At 39.8% G+C, this 20,378-nt stretch overlaps 2 protein-coding genes across 6 annotated transcripts; one reads left to right on the forward strand and one right to left on the reverse strand.

The window, feature by feature from the left end:
• The first annotated feature begins 117 nt into the window (after nt 1-117).
• On the forward strand, nt 118-12,966 carry LOC120732148 (FXYD domain-containing ion transport regulator 6-like). Of its 5 annotated transcripts, XM_040029521.1 has the most exons (10): nt 442-784; nt 3,510-3,566; nt 3,714-3,740; nt 5,183-5,206; nt 5,419-5,442; nt 7,123-7,197; nt 8,476-8,512; nt 8,591-8,628; nt 8,714-8,738; nt 8,837-9,080. In XM_040029521.1, the coding sequence occupies exons 2-9, from the start codon at nt 3,515-3,517 to the stop codon at nt 8,716-8,718; spliced, it is 282 nt and encodes a 93-aa protein (XP_039885455.1). In that variant the 5' UTR covers nt 442-784; nt 3,510-3,514; the 3' UTR covers nt 8,719-8,738; nt 8,837-9,080. The 5 variants fall into 5 exon arrangements, with proteins under 5 accessions (XP_039885456.1, XP_039885460.1, XP_039885455.1 ...); XM_040029524.1 differs by lacking the exon at nt 3,714-3,740 and having other exon boundaries at nt 486-784; XM_040029522.1 differs by lacking the exons at nt 7,123-7,197; nt 8,476-8,512; nt 8,591-8,628; nt 8,714-8,738; nt 8,837-9,080 and adding an exon at nt 6,191-6,813 and having other exon boundaries at nt 118-784.
• On the reverse strand, nt 12,236-20,373 carry LOC120732140 (NF-kappa-B inhibitor delta). Its single transcript, XM_040029512.1, has 12 exons — nt 20,155-20,373; nt 16,668-16,804; nt 16,538-16,571; nt 16,128-16,315; nt 15,871-16,040; nt 15,241-15,346; nt 15,002-15,148; nt 14,850-14,901; nt 14,609-14,766; nt 14,271-14,387; nt 13,963-14,127; nt 12,236-13,865 (listed from the first exon to the last, which is right to left on the reverse strand). Exons 1-12 carry the CDS (start codon nt 20,321-20,323, stop codon nt 13,794-13,796), a joined length of 1,515 nt encoding a protein of 504 aa, XP_039885446.1. The 5' UTR covers nt 20,324-20,373; the 3' UTR covers nt 12,236-13,793.
• Between the last annotated feature and the right edge of the window lie 5 nt (nt 20,374-20,378).

Below are 20,378 nucleotides of genomic sequence, written 5' to 3' on the forward strand. Positions count from 1 at the left end.
AGAAGTAATGCTAACCTAATGCCATTATAAGAAACCTATATGTACTAAAGGTCCTTAGAGTAGGGAGGGGGGCACTTCATCCACCCCGGCCAGGCTTTGCTGTCAGGGGACAGAAAGCTGGCACTCTGACTTGGAAAAACACCTCGCGAACAAAGTTTTCATGTAGCTGAGAGAAAACTGCAACAGTGACAGTCTGTCCTGGCCATCTAGTGTTTATTTGCTTAATTGCACCGAGCCTCTCTTTGAAGCCTGGAAATTGCAGCACAGAACAAAGAGTTCGCTGTGTTCCGTGCAGTTTGTGGCTATTATTTGCCAGTGGGGAGAAATGAGCGTGATTAATAGTTCATTATGGAATACGTGTTGACAAGAGGCACTGGCAACAAAGAGCGTGGGAATAATAATGATGATGATGATGATGTCCTCTCACAGTAGCGCTGCAGTCCAGCTCTGCCTGCGTTGTTTACTTGTGAGCGGGGCAGTCCTGGGTAATTTTTGGGAGTAACTTCAGTGGCACCCCGCCTCCCCCTCCCCCTTTCATTCCTGAGGCAAGACCAAGGAGAAACCGACTTGGTCCAGGCGGGAATGGTGAACGATCCACACAGAATGCAACCCAGACGGCTTCATTTTTAATCAAGTCATAATAGAAGGTTTTGCATGCATTTTATTTATTTGTTTTTTGTGCGTGTTTAACGTAGGGAAACTTTTTTTCCTCCCCTCCAAGTAAAGTTTAGCTCACTGAGCGAAAAGTCTCAACTCACATTAGTTTCCAGGAGGCGGATATACGGTAAGTTCACTTTGACTTGTGCTCTGCTGAAATTAATGAGTTTCCTTGAACACGACTTTCATATTAAGGCAGGTACAAATATATTAAATAAATTCTGCACGCATATAAACAGGACCCTGTGTCAGCAGCGTTTGATTGGTAGATATGTTCTTAGAAAGATATCGTCTTTCTACTTGGTTTCTCCAACGTTGTTTCCACCACCACCCCCAACTAAATGCCTGCGTCCACCATGTGACCGTCTAATTAGATAAGCCATCGCTCATGCTTCTCTCACGCCTACGCGTTCTTTGCATATACCTGCAATGCTTCTGTGCACTATGAAAGCCTTTTTTCCCTGCTCATAAATTTGCTCTAACTTCTACGTGCCAAGTTCACTGGAGGCTCGTTTTTTCGCTGAGCCGTGAGTTTGTGGCCAACAACTTGTGAAATGTCACTTAATCTGTAACAATCTGAATGGCTTCAATTGTTGACAACTCGCACAGATGTCAGAATATCAAAGTTTTTCAGACTATACCTCACAGAATAAACTACGAAAGGAAAAAAACCTCAAGTGTTGTTCCTTGGAAGTATGGTGATGCAGTCTGTTTGGAGTCTAAATATACCCCGTAACAGGTTTATGTAAGTGAAATGTAAAACACAAGCTCCTATTCCTAATTGCAAACAGTCTGTGTTAATCCCACTTTATTATAACCCATTATAATTCATTTTACGTGTTGCTCTACGGGCTTCTTTCCTGTCTCCCCATTATATTCCTCTCCATCACTCAGAAGGCTAACAAACAAGATTATTGGATTGGCACTTGTTCGAATAACTCACCCTGTATTTGTTTGATTAAACCTGATTGGCAGCTCTTTGTTGTTAATCCTGCTCCCAGGGTTGAAGTGTTCATTTCTCTCCACTCCAGGCTCCAGGCTCGTGTTCACACCCCCACTCTAGTCATGCATGAATCCCCATCAGTGCTTTGGGCCAGGGAGGGAGCCATTGGCTCTGCTAACATAGGCTTTGATCTTTGCATTGCAAAAGATGTTATTTCATGGCTTAGATTTTCTATGACTGCAGAGCTAAGCTTTGCGTACCTGCATTACATTTTTTGTTGTCCTGTTTTGGTATTTTTTTTCTTGGTAATTAGGGCTGTGAAGCAAACAAAATTGTGCCTCATATACTGTCTTGAATGGACCTTCAGCCCATTTCCAATCATGAAGGGTGGGATCTGGTGAGAGCTTAACCTAAAACATAACCTTACACATATGGGTGTAAGAGAATCCCAGTGTACTAGGTAATATATAGACCGTAATGCTTCCCCCAAGGGTTTTGCTCCACTTGTAAAGTAGATGACCCAGCAAAACCAGTCCAAATCCACTGACCAAATATCAAGTGCAACTCAACACCAGGCTTGCCTGGTACCCCTCCACTGCTGAGCTCCATATTCTGAGGGGCTGCGCTTGAAATAGACCCTCTTCGCTTACCCAGAGTTAAGGCACTATGTTATTAAGACTCCCATACAGAAAACATTCATGAGCCTGTTATGTGGCATCTAGCTGAGAAAGAGCATTGTCTCCCTACCAGGCATGGTGTCAATGATTTTCCACGTGAAACTCAGTTCAGTTTAACCATAGACTATTGTGAAAACAGTTCTGAACTTCATCGAAAGTGGCTGATTCTCCGAGGATGTCAGATATTCATGAAGAAAGATGTCATTCAGATTAAATTAAGCTTCTTCATAACAACACAAAGTTGTAAGCAGAGTGCTTCTATAGTTCTACAAAAACACCATCTGTGAACTTGGAGCATGTTTTGGAAACACAAAAAGTTATGTTTTGCTTGCCTTAATTGAACACAAAAATATTCGCTAAAAGTTCTCCCAAATCGTCTTGGAATCAGACGTTCTTGTTAAGGAGATGAGATCTGAAATGAGGGTTGTAGAATTTGTTCTTTGAATGTGTAGATGTGTAAATTATGCTTTGATCAAGACAACTCTTAGAATTTTAGAAAACTCATTAAAGAGGTGCCCCTAGCTGGAAAATGCTTCAAAAATCTTGCGAGATTCCTCTTGATTGTTGCCCGATCTCATAAGCAGCTACCGGTAACATCTGATGGAGGCTCTTCTTTTTCATCTTTCGGCTACTCACTTTGGGGTTGCCACAGCAGATTACCTTGCCTCCGTATTACCCTGTCCTTAGGATCCACTTTTATCACACCAACCCTATGCATGACCTTCACTACACCCATAAAGATTCTCTTTGGACTTCCTTTGTCTTTTTCTCCCTGCCTGGCAGCTCCATCTTTAACATCCTTTGTCTAATAATATCATATCTCAGTACTGTCTTGTAAACCCTCCCTTTCACTTCTGCTGCTGTTCTTCTGTGACTATCTCCACCCTGCCTGCACTCTCTTCTTCACCTCTCTTGTCCACTGTCTGTAGCTTAAAATAGTATTATTTGTTTGTCCCACTTGTCTGTCTTTCATTCACACAGATGTGTTATTTCTTCCTCTTTTCTCCAGTGCATACCTCTCCTTCTCCAGGCTAGCATCTGAATGAGGTTGTTGCTAATAAAGAAAGTTGTTTGAGTTACTTTTTTCAGCCTGCACTGTGAGGGATCAGGATTTTTTTTTTTTTTTTTTTTTGGTTACAACTGTGTACAATTGGTTTAAGACATTTATTGTTTCCTGTTATTGTGATTTCACATCCTGACACAGCCCAATCTTGTTTGACTTTTCCAAACAGGTACAATGGATCTTGTGACACTGGTGGCATTCAGTTCCTGGCTGGCTCCTGCGCTTGGTGGGTATTCTTTTCACGAGACCTTCAGCAGAATTACGTGCTTTCCCCCCTTTAAAACAAGCATGACCTTCTTCAGTTGCTTCCCCTTTCCCTAGCTTTTGCTTTAAGTCCTTCCATGCTAAATGAGCTGATGTGTCTGTATAATAGGATCAGCATTTGGAAGGGAGGTGTTTGGTAAGTTTGCGTGAGTGGTCACTGACGAAGCATGAACTTTCGATTTGCTTCTGTTTAATGTTGCATGCATAATTGTATGGCACTTTAACATGGTCAGATGTTTATAATGTCTAATTTGCATACTTAAACAAAAATCAGCTTAAATCTTTCACCCCAGTGTTGTACACAGAGAAAAGGCCGTGTCAGACTAGTGTAAATGTTTCCTTATACAGCAGTTTGAATAAATCAGTTATTCAGACTGCTGCCAAGTTTTCCATTGTTAATGCAAGCTCTGGTCTCAGAGTTGTTTATCCGTGCACCCCGCATGCCATCGGCTGTGCTTGATCTTAAGCAGATCTTCTTTGACTTTTATGTCCGACTCTTGGGTTAGACCTTATTTTGGAAGACTTGTCGGCATCGGTATGATAGAATGTGTTTCGGCTTTGGTGAGGAAAAAGAATAATATTAGGATTTACTGCCCAAGAACAAGGTCAGCGTTAACTGTGTGACTTTCACCCTTCCTCTCCAGCAGCCAGGATGCAGTAGAACAGATAACATATTACTGAGTTCAGGGTTTCAACCGCATCAATCTTATTTGTAGCAGTTCATGTGATTCTTTCAGCAAGTGTCAGAAAAGTCTCTAAGCTTAAACTTTAGAACAGAAAGCTTTTACTCTTTAATAACTCTCCGCTTGCCTTATCATGTCAGTGCTTTCAGCATCGGCTATTATGTTCTCGGTCGGTCGAATATTGTTAATGATAACCGTTAAAAATAACGCATTAATTATGCAAAATGTTGCCTAACACAAGTATTTGTGTAGCGTTCTCTTGTGCTCCTCCAAGGTTACACTGTTCTCACTCGGACCACTGACGCTCACATAAACAGTGCCTGCTTTCTCCTTTCTTATAATGAACAGTGTAGATCTGAAAGTCTGCAGCCAACTTTTTTTTTTCTCCACATGGAGGCAGAGATGGTGTTAGAACAGACCGATCTGAAGTTCCCCGCATTAGTGACAGAGCACGGATTAAAACAGGGCGATGAAATAAAAATACTGGGGTAGAAGAAGCACAGTTATTATTTTCCGGGATTTTTTTTTTAAATATCTGGGCTAGCGAGCATTTTATCCTCTACATTTCTTGTGATGTTTGAGACTTAAATAGAAACTGGTCCTCCTGCCAATAACTGGAACCCCTCTAATCCTGATTTTATTGATTTGAAGTTGGGTCTTAACAGTGTTAACACGCTGTTCCCATGAGAACAATGTCTATGCGTGCGTGTTTTGTTCTGTTTTGTTTTAATTAAGGAGCCAGCTACAAAATGAAGACCTTAATTAATAGGCGCTGTTTCAGATGTTTTCTCAACCCAGTTTTGTCCAACAACAGCCTCTCATTTGCTGACATGCACTTATGTAACCTGCTGAATTTCTTAATAAAGGTCAATGTTCTTTGCTTTCTCTCTCACAGTTTCTGCAGCTGATGATGACAAAGGTGAGTATTGTGGGTTGTTTTTTTTTTTTTTAGAAAGTCAAATTAGCTTAATCTAAGTACTCACTGTAGAGCATTTACTGTAAACTGGTACTAGGCTCATAGTGGTTAAATAATGCTCTAGAACTGCTGTCATATTGTGAGTACTCGCTGAAGCGTGTCAGTGCGTAAATCTGCTTCTCATTTGTTTCCTCTTTTTTGCTTTCTTCTTCCAGACTACGACAGGGATTTTCAATACGGTGAGGGCTGAGCAGATGAACTTGGGCTTTTAATGATCGACCCTCCACACAGGAAACATCTGGGAGGTTGAGATGAGTTTACATTTTTCACTTGTTTTTTCTCCAAAAGTGATGGAAAACTTCCACCCTAAGGCCAAGCTTCTGGAGTAAACCCAATGTAAATACCGAGCACTGTCACAGCTTTTTAGTCGACCCAAAGGAACAGAGTGTAGAGAATGACTGAACATCTGCATTTTATATGCACTTTTATTGTGTTTTGTTCTCGAGGGTAGGGGGTTATTTGGTAGTTTTCTCATGCCCACAGTGTACTATTCCACATAATTACCTCTAAAACGGTGATCAAAACGCATCATTTTCACTGGGGAAAGTTTTTTGTTTGTTTTTGTCCACCTCGCTTTTTCCTCCATGTGTTTCTATTTGCTTCACTTAAGGTCCACCAAAGTGTTTCCTGTTAAAATACACTTGGGCACAGCACTAAAATAATCAAAATGCTACACTACAGGAATAGGCTTTCCTAAGAGCAGTGATCTGATGTTTACCGGATGCAATAACAGAGCTGTCTCAGGGAAAATACTGGTGGCGAATGAGTGCACTGTAATGCAAAAGTACCACAATCATTTGTATACACAACCCTAAATTTGCAACAACAAAAAAAAAAGTTGTGACAGTGTGTGAAATGTAAATAAAAATGGAATCTACTGATTTGCAAATTCAAATAAAATTGTATTTACTCATTTTGAATTTGAAGGCAGCAACACGTCTCAAAAAAAGTTGGGACGGGGACATGATGTTACCAACGTGCAGCATCCCCTCTTCTTTCAACAGCAGGGAAACATCTGGGAATCGAGCAGACCAGTTACCGGGCCTTTGGGAGAGGAATGTTGTTGACATGGGATTCTAGCAGCTAAACAGTCCTGGGACTTGTTGACTGTATTACTCATTTTGTGACAGGCTCTTTTACAATGAGTGTAATAGAATCAGAGATTCAAGCTTTCGAACTGAGCACTGATACCAATCCAGATGTTTCATACCTGTCCTCTTTAGCCAGGGGGCATGGCATCCATGTTTTCCAAAAAGAATTGAAAATTTGATTTGATCACTTAACAGTTTGGACAAGAGAAGGTTTCTGTGGAACCCAACCTTTTTTTTTTAAGATGCGTTGCTGCCATGAAATTAAGAATGAGCAAAGTTTTTAATGAAATAATCAAAAATTGAGAAAAAGTATAGTTGCATTATTTTTTATGACTTTAATTGCATTAGAGTAACAGGTAATAACTATTTAAATCCATAGCAGTTTGAATACATGTACAATGTACCGTAATAAGTGTTTTTGTTCTTTTTAACAACAAAATAAACTTCTGATCAAAATGTTTTTTTCAGTTGATATTTATTACTAAAGATTTTAACACATTTTACTAAACCATGAAATGAATGTACATGTACTATATACAAATAAATACGGATAATTACTAATTAACAATACTCAAAATGATGTCAGGTATAATTAAAATATACCTATATTAAAATATATTAAACAGACCTTTCTTCTTTTGATGTTCTCTCGCTCTCTGCTGTTTGTCTCACGCCTTGCTTCCAGACTGAAGACTTCAAACGTTACATCATATAAATCTGCGAACACTACAAAGTGTTTTTAGTTTTTTTGTTTTTTTGTTATTTCAGATTATGAATCTCTGAGAATTGGTGGGCTGGTTTTTGCAGTGGTGCTGTTCTTCCTGGGCATCGCAATCATTGTCAGTAAGTGCATGGCCGTCTAAAGACACAGCAAGAGTGCAAATGTGTAAACGCAAAAGTGTAAGCGGATTGTATTCCCTGTGTGCGCAAACTCACCTCACAGCCCCCCTATTTCCCTCAGAGGTCTCGGAGGGAGCCACACAGATGCTTCTGGTGCAGTCTCAACACATTTATGCTCCTTGCATCACAGCAATTTGGCCTTTATATCTGAAGTCAGTGTCTTTCCAAGGGTCCTCCTCCTACCTGCCAGCACATGCTGCTGTTGCCACTGGGAGCCCTGAAACCAAAACCTGCCAATAAATTATTCAGTGGCACTCACATGCTCGGCCACACTCTCTGCCTGCCTCTGTTTGTAAAAAGCAGAGTGGGCTTCCAAGTGCACTTTGTGAAAGTTTTTGTTTTAGTATTAGTATTTAGTATATGAGTTATGAAATTATACATAGAAATAGCAGTCATTGATGGGTCCTTTAAACAGAGAGGCTAACCAAAGACGTTTATGCCATTTGTTTAAGAAAAGTACAGATTTTTTTTTAATTGAATAGAAAAAATCTTCAATGACGTTTTAGAATATACATGAAATGCACCTGTGTGTGTGTGTGTGTGTGTGTGTGTGTGTGTGTGTATATATATATATATATATATATATATATATATAGATAGATATATAGATATAGATATATAATTTGTCAGAATTATTGAATAAAAGATTGCGATACGTAGGTCACAGGCTTAATAATTTTTCAGATATTTTCTAAGTGCTGCAGCTTGACAGAAGAGATTTAAGAAGGATAATAAAAAACTATCATCTCATCTCTGCCTCATTGAGATTAAAAGCAAACTGATTTATTTATTTTTTAAAGCGAGCTGAGCACTCTTGGCTTGCACGTACCATGCACCACTAATTCTACTAGCCAGAAGTTATCCAGCGCACCGCCACATGTATTTTTAGTTAAGCAACCAAATATTTGGGGGGATTTTGGTGGATGAATATAGTCTTGGGTTCAGTCCAAGTAGTTGGAAGCTTATAAGGCCTTCCTAGGCTTGCAGCCCAGACGTGCTTATGAAAATGAGCTTGAAAGCGAATTAATGTATCTATCAAGGCTTGGAGGAGTCTCCCTCTTTTAATACTTAAGGGTACAAAGCTGACTGCTGTGTTTGTATAAATTCTCTTAAGATTTGCTTCTGTGCTTTTTGTAGAAAAGCATAGTGTTGTTGATACCAACCCTGTGTAATTCTTTTACTTGTGATTCTGTCTAATTTTTTTTTTTTTTTAAATAACAGGCCGAAAGTGTACCTGTTCAAAGAGAGACAACCCAAGGTAAGTAAATAAACATTTTTCATTCTGGATGCACACAATCAGTTTTTTTAATGTAATTCTGTTTTGTTATGTTTTCAGACCCAGGGGTCCTGATGGGGAACCAGGTGTTCGAAGAGGTAAATGGTTCCTTTCTTATATAATGATTATTCTTTTTTTTTTTTTCCCCACTGACCATGTAGTAACATAAGACTCTTTCCACAGTTTAACAGACATAGATACACAACTGGTAAGTATCCTGCAAACATGTGTGAATCACCTTTAAAGTGAAGCTCAAAAATAAATAATTTCTGTTAAGTTGAACTGAATCCTTTACCTCTTCTGCAGTTTTGCTGAATGTTGCCATTAGGTGGCAGCAAATACTACGTCAGCGGCAGACAATCTTTCCATGAACACATGAAGCTATCTACAGTTACATAATGTTACAGTTCTCCTTTTTTTTATGTTTTTATCTCCTTTCCATGGTAGTAGATATTGTGCCAACTTTATATGATGGCGATAGTGTTGTTATCGTTTGTATTTTTGAGATTTTCACTTCGATGCAGGATAATAAAGCAAATGTTTGACACGATGTTTTACGTTTTTATGCGTGTTTATTTAATTTGGCGCCACTGCAAATTTAAACCAGTGAACTGTACTGTACCACACCGCACCCCTGATTCTGCTGACACTGCAGCCAGCTCAGTTACACATGCAATAGTAAGAACCAGCAGTGTGTGCAGAGTGATTTATGCCGCGTTTTGCAGCTTTTGGAGTTTTTTCTTTTTCTTTTTGGAAAAAAAGGCTTTAATTTTGCCTGTTTCTCTGTTCAGTGCTGTTTATTGGCAGATTTTGACCAGTATGAGTCTGCCAGCCTCAGTGAACATAAAAGCTGCAGATGTAGGCTGTTTTTTTTTTTCCTCCCTGGAGTTGCAGCAATGGAATGACTGCACTGCACAAAAGACACAATGTGAGGCAGGAGCTGGGGTTTTATGCGTGCAAGCTTATATACTCTATAGCAGAAAGTTAACGGTTACATATAATGATTGCTGAAACAAAATGATGCTACACAGAAAATAACAGCAACTCTCCACCACAAACTTAGACACAACACAAGGCTGGGGTCCTTAGCAGGTAGTAGAAGACGGGATAATTACCAAGCCTACCAATTATAAAATTAGATATTTGTTTTAACTTTGGCTGGATCATTAACAGTATCCCATGTGTGGGGCAGCCCTGCTGCCTATAGTTTTTTTTTTTTTTTTTTTTTTTCATTTTGCACCACTCGGTTAGCATGCAGTGTTTCACCATAACCACCAGAGGGACCCGCCTGAGTTTATTGTTCTCCCTGCTGTGCTATGCTGCTCCCACTTTTCGCATCCAGTCCAACACTGCAAACCAGCACCTGAGCTCATCTTCACCTCTGCACTGCAGCCATGGACACCACAGGTTTGTTTCTTTGTTTGTTTTTCCTGTTAAAATGAAACGCGTACAAAAAGTTATTTTGCAGATCAGGAACAAATTGAAATCACTGCTTTCATTTTCACACCTATGTTTATGCTGTTCCATTGCTGCATTGTTTGCTAGAGTTGTGGGAAACAGTTTAGCTGCTGATGCACGGAGTGTCATAACACAGGGAGTTCCTGAGTAAATGTCCCCGCTGGAATGGACAGATCAAATATTAAGTACTTCTCTAAAACAGTTCTCGGATTTTGTGGAAGGGGGAAACCTGTGGAAAGAAAAACTGTCTGCTCAGCCACTTGCTGAGAAACTGAGGGTTCCGCAATATGCAAGCTGCATTATTGGCATCCAGACATCTTAATTGCTTAGCACGGGCTTGCTCGTTTATGTTTCTAAAAAGTCACTATGTTGATGAGGGGTGGACTCCTTAAATTGCTTATTTTATTTTATTTTAAATATCCTCCTAACTTCAAGTTCTTGTTTAACTCAATTTAAGATCTTTTTATCCTCTGCTGCCGGGATGATACCTCTGTATCCTGCTGCTGGCTTCTAACCCATTTTTTCTGCTGAGCCAAGATGCTGCAGTCAAGGGGGGGAAATTACTCCTGAGGAGTTGTGGAGCCAATTCTGCACACTGGGAAGCAGAAAAGCTTGCTTTCCCTTGTAGTGCATTAAAAAGCTTTGTGATAATCCCACTACTGTTGTGGCCAAATAAACACTTTTAAAATGTGGTTTATAACTTGACACTCTTTCTTTGCAGAAACAGTGTTTCCAGACCAAAGCGACTTCGAATATGGTAAGATTTATGTTGTTTATTCATTTCAAAGATCAAAGCCAAATGAGTGTTGTATTTCTACTGATAGCATTCTTTAAATACACAATAAATTCCTATAAGTGTTTCGTGTGTGGTTTTTATTCCTTTTAGATTATGAGACATTGCGGACAACAGGGGTTATCCTTGCTGTCATTATGTTTGTCTCTGGCATATTAATAGCCCTGAGTAAGTTTAGACTTTAAAATATCTGTAAAAATATATATGTAATGAAAAGGCTTTGTAACATATATCAATATAAAAATATTGTTTTGGTAACTCATCTATCATTCCTCAAACAGGTAAAAAATTCACAAAATGTGTAAAATCCTCATCCAAGTAAGAGTTTAGCAGATGATCCCCCTGTGCATGTTGTATGAATTTGCCATCTTTTTTTAAATTGGAAAAAAAAAATCCTACATTCCCCCCCCCCCTATCCCTGCACTGGATGCCTCTTCTCAAAATGCCCCTATTCTGCTCTTTGCACACACACTTCCAACACATTTATGAGATTACACAGATGTGGCAAATCACATGCGCATAGTAAGCATTTCTGAATGGACGCATCACACTCTTCCTGTGTTGGTAGTGAATGGGCAGTGTCGATTCTCAGATTGTTGCATGCTGCTTGTATAGTAAGACTGGAAGAAAGGCGAGAGCTGCTGTTTAAATGGGGCAAAAGCTGCATATTGGTCTATAGTTACACTTAGAAGCCTGTGGCTTCAACTGCATCTAGATCTACCTGATATTGCAACCCTGCTAATGGAAACACGTCAAGTTGAAGTTGTTGCCACAGTATTCGAACCGCACGAGTATGTTTTTATTGGAATTATTGATGAATTTAATTTTGAAGTCACCTCTTGACTAATTTCCTCCTTTGTTTTTCTAATTGCAGTTCCAGCTCATCTGGTACTCAAATCCCAAAGACAGAAGGTAATTTCATTTATCTAGATGGAACTGTTTAGAGTGACTGTGTGCGCTAAAACTTTGCTATTTTTCCATTATTCTCTCTGACTTATTTCCTTTTCTTTTGCAGTACCTCCTCCAACTGTATAGGCATTACAGCACAAGCTTGAAAAAAAAAAAAAACAGAAGCCCATGCTAGCAAATAGATACAAGTAGATCAGCTGTGTTGGTGGCCACTCCTCTTATGGATAACATACCTCTGATGGGTGATTGATAAACAGGGTTTTCTTATACAACCTGACCTCATCCCATATTATTTGGCAAAGCTGCAAAACATCTGTCTGTAGATTACTCTGTGTAGTGTTTAAGATGAAAAAGATATGACAAGGACACTCAATGTTCACATCAAACACAGGAAACGGGTGTGGTTTCTCTTCTACATCTTTTACTGTTGTAAAACAATAAAATCAAGAGCATGATTACAAAATTAGAAATGTGTCCATCATGTGTACAGCAAATGAAACTGCATTCATTGAGCCAGTTTAACATTCGTCTTTATGATTTATTCCTTTTTTTTCCTCCTGCGCAGGATCTTTCAAACAGCAGATCCAGCTGGTAAACCAATCGATGGAAAAACCAAATCATAACAAATCAAAATTTGCAAAATGAAAGAAACATTCATTTTGAGGTTACCTTTACAAATATAACAGTCAGAGCTGATTCAGTTCTAAAGCAACAGTATTCAATTCCCTGTAAAGGCTAAAAGGGAGACTACTTTCAAATGGATCCCATCTACTCTTGTTATAAGAATGTCAGAAATTATTCTCATGTGAAGCAAGAGTGTAGAAAATGAAAAGCATGTTCATGAGAAATGTTATGTGGTTTTGTTGTGAGATTTCCTTTGTGCTTTACAGGAATTTACAGCGTGTCTAATATAAAGGATGACACATAAGTGAGAGGCTTACTTGTCACTCAGATTACACTCATTTAATCTGTGATTAAGTTTCACTGTCATTGCAGTGAAGGTTGGTTGAAATTGGCCTTGAAAAATAAATACTGTGTGAGTGTAAACAAAAGTGCAAGCTTCTTATGTGTTGCTGTATTTTCCATGCTGCTAATTTCTGAAGCTGAATGTAAACGGGACTGTTCAAATGGTACCCCGAAGATCAAAAGAACCTGATGGAATTTAAGCACTGTTATCGTCCTCGCACTCATGACTCATGAGTAAAAAGTACAGTCAGTCAGACAATTTGTCACCACACTTACTCATGTAATGCCTCTTCGACAAAGAAAAAAAAAACATATTGTCTGTCACAATCATTTTTAAAAACATAGAGGTTTTACCCTTAAAGTTTCCTTTTCCACAAAGGAAAGTGCACCTGAGGTTACACAAATATGTATGATGCATACAGAAAGAAGGTTCAATCGTACAACAGATTATTCTCATTCCAAACACACATGAAGCACACATACTGATTGATATGACAACCATCACTCACTGTATCATTATGATAATATTTCAACGAGGGGGATTTGAGACAACAAGAGGTCTTTCAGGGACATTGTCCTGGAGCTTATTTTCACGATTTCACAGAAATCAACATAAAACCGGGAGTTTAGCCTAACAGAAAAATAAATATTACTCCACCTTCGACTACTACTTTTTTTTCCAATAACTAATGCTAATGTTTTGTAGTTCTGTTGTTTCATTGCAAAATGTTAAAAAAAATAAATATGTTACTTAAAAACTTTCAAATGCATGCCTGATTTCTAGCAACAGCGTTTCGTGGAAAAGTCTTCACAGAGATATCACATTTCGGAATGAAATCCTTCACTCACAGAGGAATACTTCTGCCTAAGAGTAGTAAATAAATAAAACACTACAGTTTTACAGAAACTAAATACCAAGCAAATTTGAAGCTTTAGAATTAAAGCATCCTTTGTCTATTGCAATGTGAATTACACAGCATTTGGAGATTTATATACCAAAGTAGTCTTGTTTACTCATCAATATGTAGGCTGGATACTCCCAGAGTGTCATCAAAATAAAACGTAAACCCCCCTTCTCAACAGAGGAACGATCTTAAAGACATATTCCCTCCAAAATGGGACTACAAATTATCTGAGTCATTCCTGGTCCTGCAAGGACACGATACGTCGACGAGAGGAAGCACTTCGTTTCTTCAGCATGAGCTTGAGCTACAAGTTAGGAGATAAATTAATATAAGTAAACTGAAAAATCAAGTCAATCACAAAAAAAAGAAAGAAAAAAAAAAGTGAAGATATGGGTGATTACCTGTTCTCCCAGCAGGCCGCTCTGCAGCAGGTGAGCTGGCTGGTCATTCTCCAGATTGCGGATGCTGGGATCAGCTCCTTTGCTCAGCAGCAACTGCAGGATCACCTCCTGGTGGAGGTTACCATGGAGACCGGCTGCCATGTGTAAAGCTGTGTGGCCGTGAGCCTGTGGGGGGAAAAATATAAAAGCCGCATAACTCGGACTGTTCACAGACAGCTATAGCTGTACGCTTACACATTATGTATTTGCGCATAAACACGTGTATGCATAAAATTCTGCTCTGAGTTTCTTGTCAGTGTGGGACTCACTTTCATATTGACAAAGTCTTTCATGTTCGGCAGGGGAATGCTCAGCAGATAACGCACCAGATCAATGTTCCCCTCCTTCACAGCCAAATGCAGCACAGTCTTGTTACTTTTGATTTCCTGGAATTGGAGAATTGGAAGTAATGGGAGAGACATAATGAAACCACAAGTCAGACTAGAACCGCTAAAAAGCGTCAAGCAACAAGGAGAAAACAAAAGAGAGAACAAAGAGGGGAATGGTTGGCAGCATGACGACATCTTGGTTAGATAAAACCCCAGGTAGCTGAAAATTCTGCCTTGAATTACAGGCCTTACTGTGTTGAACTTCACAGTTGACCTACCTGACTGAGAAGGGATGCCCCTGCACCAAGTAGCATCTGCACACAGGAGAGCTTCTCCATAGCTTTGGTCTGAAGATTAACATCTGCATGCCCATTGGTAGACAAAGCCTTCACCGTGACACTGTGAGAAATGGCTGCACAGTGCAGAGGGGTCATCCCTGGGACAAAGAAAAATATATATCTTTTAGGGGTTCCAGTAAATATGTTTGAGTTGGAGCTAAAAGCTAAGATGTTATTTTACCTTCAAAATTGCGGGCCTCCAGGTTGACGGCCGGCCTGCTCGACAGAATCGCCTGCAGAAACAGATCGCTGATTAGATCTCCTCACTCTTATCTTTGCTTGTTTTGTTTTTTAAGTCATGCCAAAGTCATTTAGTAGTTACTGTAGCTTTACCCGCAGAACCCCTGGGAATCCATAGTGGGAAGCCAGATGAAGAGCGGTTTGTCCATTAACGTCACAGGCGTTGATATCCGCTCCCAAAGACAGCAGATCTTGGACAATGTCTGCCTGGTTTGCCGTCACTGCCACCAGTAAAGCAGTCTGCACAAGCACAGGTAGTATACACATGTATTTTAAGAGACCATGTCAACAACAATCAAACTGAATGATGTTTTTTTTTTTTTTGTTCATACCTTTCCCTTGTGTTCTTTTGCATCAAGTCTCCCTACATCCCTCAGCCTCTCCGCAGCAGCATAGGCACACTCTCTCAGTCCCTTGGCAGTGTAGATGTGCAGGATGCTGATAGAGAAAGAACACATCACAAATTAGTTATGAATGAGACTACATAATTGTGGTAATCCCCACAGCCAATTTCACTCTATTTTCTCTCACGAGTTCACTTGTGACAAGGAATAGAATTTGTAAGATTGTAATTGTCACTGAGCATGAGTGGCTGACTCATTTTCATATTTAGTTTTTTTTTCTTTATTCATCTGTCTAGGATTACCAAATGGGTTCTCACTTTGAGCTCACGACTGAAAACGAAACTGTAGGAAAGTAAATAAATTGTGTACTCGTGTTCAAAGAGTGCAATAAAGTTATCAGCGGAGGTTTGCGTGGGTCCAGAAAGTGAACACGCACTGCATTGCAAAATATCTAGAAGAATTAACACTTACTTGTAATGCTTGTAATGCAGGCTAGAACTTAAAATTGAAACCTCAGTCCACATTTCCCACTGGCAAATTGACTTTTATTCTCTGCCTTAAATCTCAATAGCCGGTATAAACCAAACACTCCCCGCTAACACACTCATGATCACTCACGTGTCTCCGTCTTCATCCTGGCAGGTAGTTCTGCTGTAGTCCATCCTGCTAAGCAGCATTCTGGCTTCCTCGAGCTTGGTGGTATCCATTGTTGAACTGAAAGTCAGCTGTGTGGTCTGGCTTGGGTCCAGAAGTGACCAGGAAGAATCTGAGAGAGCCCCCAGGCAGTCCTGTGCAAAGGAATGCAGATTTCACTCAACAAACTCAAGATAGGATTATCAAACTTGCAGAGTCTGCAAACAAAGGCTAACACTTACATATGGCTGGGACATTGTTTCCACAAATGGATGGACTGGTTGCTGTGTGTATTCAGGTGTCATTGTGTGGCTGTAGGTTGTGGTAAAGCTGGTTCCTGGTTGGTTGCCATAGAAACTGAGTGTAGACTCAGGAGCTGGGGCCCACTGCTCATAGCTCACTGCCATGTCTGAGTAGCTACTTGCTGCACCTAGAAAGAAGAAAACTTATTTTTATCACTGAAAAGATAAAATTACTTAAATAACAAGATCTCTGATATACTTTTGGTTGACTCTCTACTCTCTGTGTTGCAATCATTTGCAATAGTTTTTGCAATAGTTGAGGTCAGTATTAATAAGAAAAATGCTTATTAATGCCTACACATCCAAAGATTTTTGCATTTAGTCTTTAACAGAAGCTGCCCAGTCCTTACCTGTACAGGAAAATGGTTCTGATGGAGGCAATTGCTGCAAAAAGAAGAAGAAGCAGGAAAAACTGTGAACAATCAAATCCTGATAATGTAAAATTTGATGAGATGCACAGGTACTATATGTGCGGCTTACTGGAACAGTAGCTGGAGGAACAGGACTTGTGCTGGTTGTCGGGCAGCAGGGTGGCACAGAGGACGTCTCGCGTCTTCTCTTCTGCTCCAAGAGTTTTTTCACTGTGGGCAGTGTGCAACACGGCTTCTCTTTTGGCGCTGGGAAAGTAAGTAATATGGAAATTGCTCAATTTTTCAACATACTGGCAAGCCTCCTCAGTCCAAATCATGATATTCCAACCACCTTGCTTCACAGTTAGTGTGAGGTTCCTTCCTTGTCTACTGTCCCTGTGACCAGCTGTATACACCATAATGATCCTAAAGGTTGGGTCTGCCTAGCTATGCCTATATGTGTCCAAATGCAGGTCAAATTTGAATGTCTTTGTTTCTGTAGATGCACTTAGACACAAACAGAAGAGACCCTGTGATTCCTTGTTAGATTTTTGGACCATCAAATCGTGTAGCCTCAATTTAGCGAAGGGTGCAATTAAGGACAAATTTGAGACTTCTTAAATCTCATCCCAGTTACAGGGATCCACAACCTTTTTTGTGTTTAGATACCTCTATTAGAGAGCTCTTTAGACCTTGGCCTAATGGAGGGAGATGAGAACAACAGACCTAGAGGTTCAACTTGTTACACAAGCGAGACTAATGATTGGAACCTGATTCCAACTTCACTGATTTTAAGGTGTGGTAAGTGTATGGGCATGAGCGTACTTTTCTTTTCTTTTTTTCTGCATGATTCATGTCTTTAAATTTATTCAAATGTACATAAATGACAACAAAATGTAAATTTTAGATATATGTTCTCTATCTGTTGCCTTTTTACTTCTTTAATCACATGACTATATACTGGTGACATTTAATCGATATCAGAGGCAATGTTTAGTCATCACTAGTCATTTGTTTGCTTTCGTCTAGAATGTCTTGGAGTATCGAAAGGTTTTCTACAGCCAAAGATACATTTTCTTTTTCTTGTTTCTTACAGACTTACTTTACAAAGATCTAAAATAGGGTGAAGATGCAAATTTTGAGATTTGAAAAATGAAAGCAGAGAACGCTTGAATAGCTGCCAATTTTTTTTTTCTGTTAATCCACTAATGAATGAATGCAATGAGCGTTTCATGTCTGGAAATATCAATTTGAAATGTTTTCCAACAAAAGGACAAACTTGTTTACAGCCATTAAAACTTAGCTTATCAAAAAGTTAAACCTTCAAACGAATAAATGAAGTCTGATCACAGACAACCTTTTTATGTCTACAGAAGTGGATTTACTCTCACTGTGTACTCTATGGAGTCTATGTGCCACTTGGCTTTGATTTGTTGAGGGTTAACTGTCAACCAGCCTAATGATATAAATATCACTGATATAAATGAAGCTTAAAGGTATGAAAGCATCAGAATAAGAAATATAAAGTGAGTCGTGAGCTTATGATTCATTTGATAAATGAATCATAAGCTGTACAACTCTCATCACATCTCATTTTCTCCACGCTCACCTTTCACATACATTAACATCAAGTCCATTATGCAGTGAGTGTGTTTTCCCTTTCTGATACTAAAGTATCATTTCCACTGAACAGGTAAAGGAAATCAGAAAAATAGGAAACAAATATTACAAAACAGAATTCAGATGTTTCCAGCTGAGATGTTGTGACCACACAGGTTGTTTCCTCAAAAACTTCACCCCACATGTGTAAGATAAAGTGATATTTCCACCCTGTCTGTGGAACTGCGGTACAAAAGACAAAGCTATGCAAAACCTCCTCCATTAGGAACACAGATAATGTGGCCAAGCAAACCAGACAGATTAATCAGAAAGGCTGTAGTATGGGATAACCACTGCTTATTTTCTATGACATCTTCCTGTAGTACCGCTCCGTTACGCTACACAATGGCAAACCACATCTTCCTGCCTTGGTGTGTCACAGGCTTGTCACCTCAACACGTGTAGTTGCCTTGTGCTTTCTATTGTCTGGAAGGTAGAGCACAAGAAGTCTGCTCTTTTGTCACGTCTCTGTTTTGTTTTGTTTGGGGTTTGTGTTGTTGTTGTTTTTGTTTGTTAGCTTTTACTTTATGAATATTAAGCCTTACAGGGACAACACAGCCCTGTTCACCAAAGCAAACACACAGAGTGTGCGCTTCCGGAAAAAAAAAATGCAAATTCGACCACTGAGATGAAAAAAGAAAAAAAAAGAAAGAAAAGCTTGTAGATCTCTGTTGGCAAGCTGTGTCGCTTCTTCTCAAAGTAGAAGGAGGAAAAAAAGAAACAATAATCTCACTTCCACTTAAAAACCAGTCCTTGACAATAAGCTCATGGTGCTGTGTGTCATATGCCCCCCCCCCACCAGCACACAATAAAGGTCACTTAATGAGAATACATGACATCAGTCTGTACATTTCAGGGCCGCAAGTTTCATTTTCAAGTTCAAAAGGTGTTACTATAGGTTACTCAATCCTGACTCATTTTAACTTTATATCAAAATGTCACCTTTGGCCCGGTGATGTAATGCTGCAATATAAGTGCATATTCTCTGTTTAAAAGTATCTCTGAAAAGATACCACCAGTTGATCGAAGTTGCCCTGTAGGCTGCCAGACGCCAGGAAATGGCCTGGGGGACCCACGCATGCACATTTGGGTTTACACTAATCTAACCCCCACGCAGCTCTGGGCTAGACTGTGCTATATTCAAATAGGTTTTGTGGAAACCCCTGGACATTGAGTCATGTGAGTGGGCGGTTGGGGATTCCGACGACCTTTCTCTTTTGGCTCTATGCTCAGTGAAAAGAAAGAAGCATACAGCCAGTTTCCTCATTTTGTGGTTTAGCAGAGCTGAATATGTAATCGTTCGTGCTTGTTTTTTAAGGGAGACCATAAACAAATAAGCTTAAGCAAACAAGATGCTGTCACGTCACACAGCCTGCCTGTCTGGCACTAATCATAAAATGGGGAAATGAAAACATACTAGCATGGGTGGAGGTGTATTAGGGTTTCCCCAAATGATGTCCTGCTTGTTGGATTCACCCGAACTGTGATGTCATATATGAAAAACCAAGCCAAGAGGAAGGCTAGTGCATGAAAGCACCAGTGAAATGACTGAACTCACTGTACTCTATTCATATCAAAAACACATCCCCCTATTGGCATAGCGTGGCAAACATAGTCTGACTATAAAAGCACACCAGGAGCTGAAAAAGAGCGATTCCTGCCACGTTTAGGAGGCAGCATCCCGATTAAAGTTCATAGAAAACCCTATCAGATGTGTCCTGTCCTGTTGATGACATAGGAGGTCTGTGTCGACGTAAGCTTTTAAATGACACCTCATTGTAATTAAACTCTAACACACACACGCACAACACAAAAAAGAGAAACAGCTTCACCATCCCTGTCTATATAAAAACCCGAAAAACATACAAAGTAATGAGTTAGCGGTGTCGTCATCACAGTCAAAGTATTCACACGATCAGGCTTCTAATCTGCCGCATCAAAAGCACAAACGTACTCACATTTATCAAAGTGCATGTCAGAAACTGTTTTGCTGTGAAGTCTTCGACAGATCGTCCGCTTGCTCGCCAACCTTTTCAATGAGGGATGACCGAGGGATCTCTGACGCTCTGTCACGCTGTAGTCTGTCTGGCTTGTTTTCTTGTTGTGATAGTGCTCCACACAGAGCATGCAGTCCCTTTCCCCTCAACCCCCAGCTGTGGTCACGCCCTCGAGCACGAGGAGG

This window comes from Simochromis diagramma, unplaced genomic scaffold (genome assembly GCF_900408965.1).
Source record: "Simochromis diagramma unplaced genomic scaffold, fSimDia1.1 OVJJ01000361.1, whole genome shotgun sequence".
Classification (NCBI taxonomy): Eukaryota; Metazoa; Chordata; class Actinopteri; order Cichliformes; family Cichlidae; genus Simochromis; species Simochromis diagramma.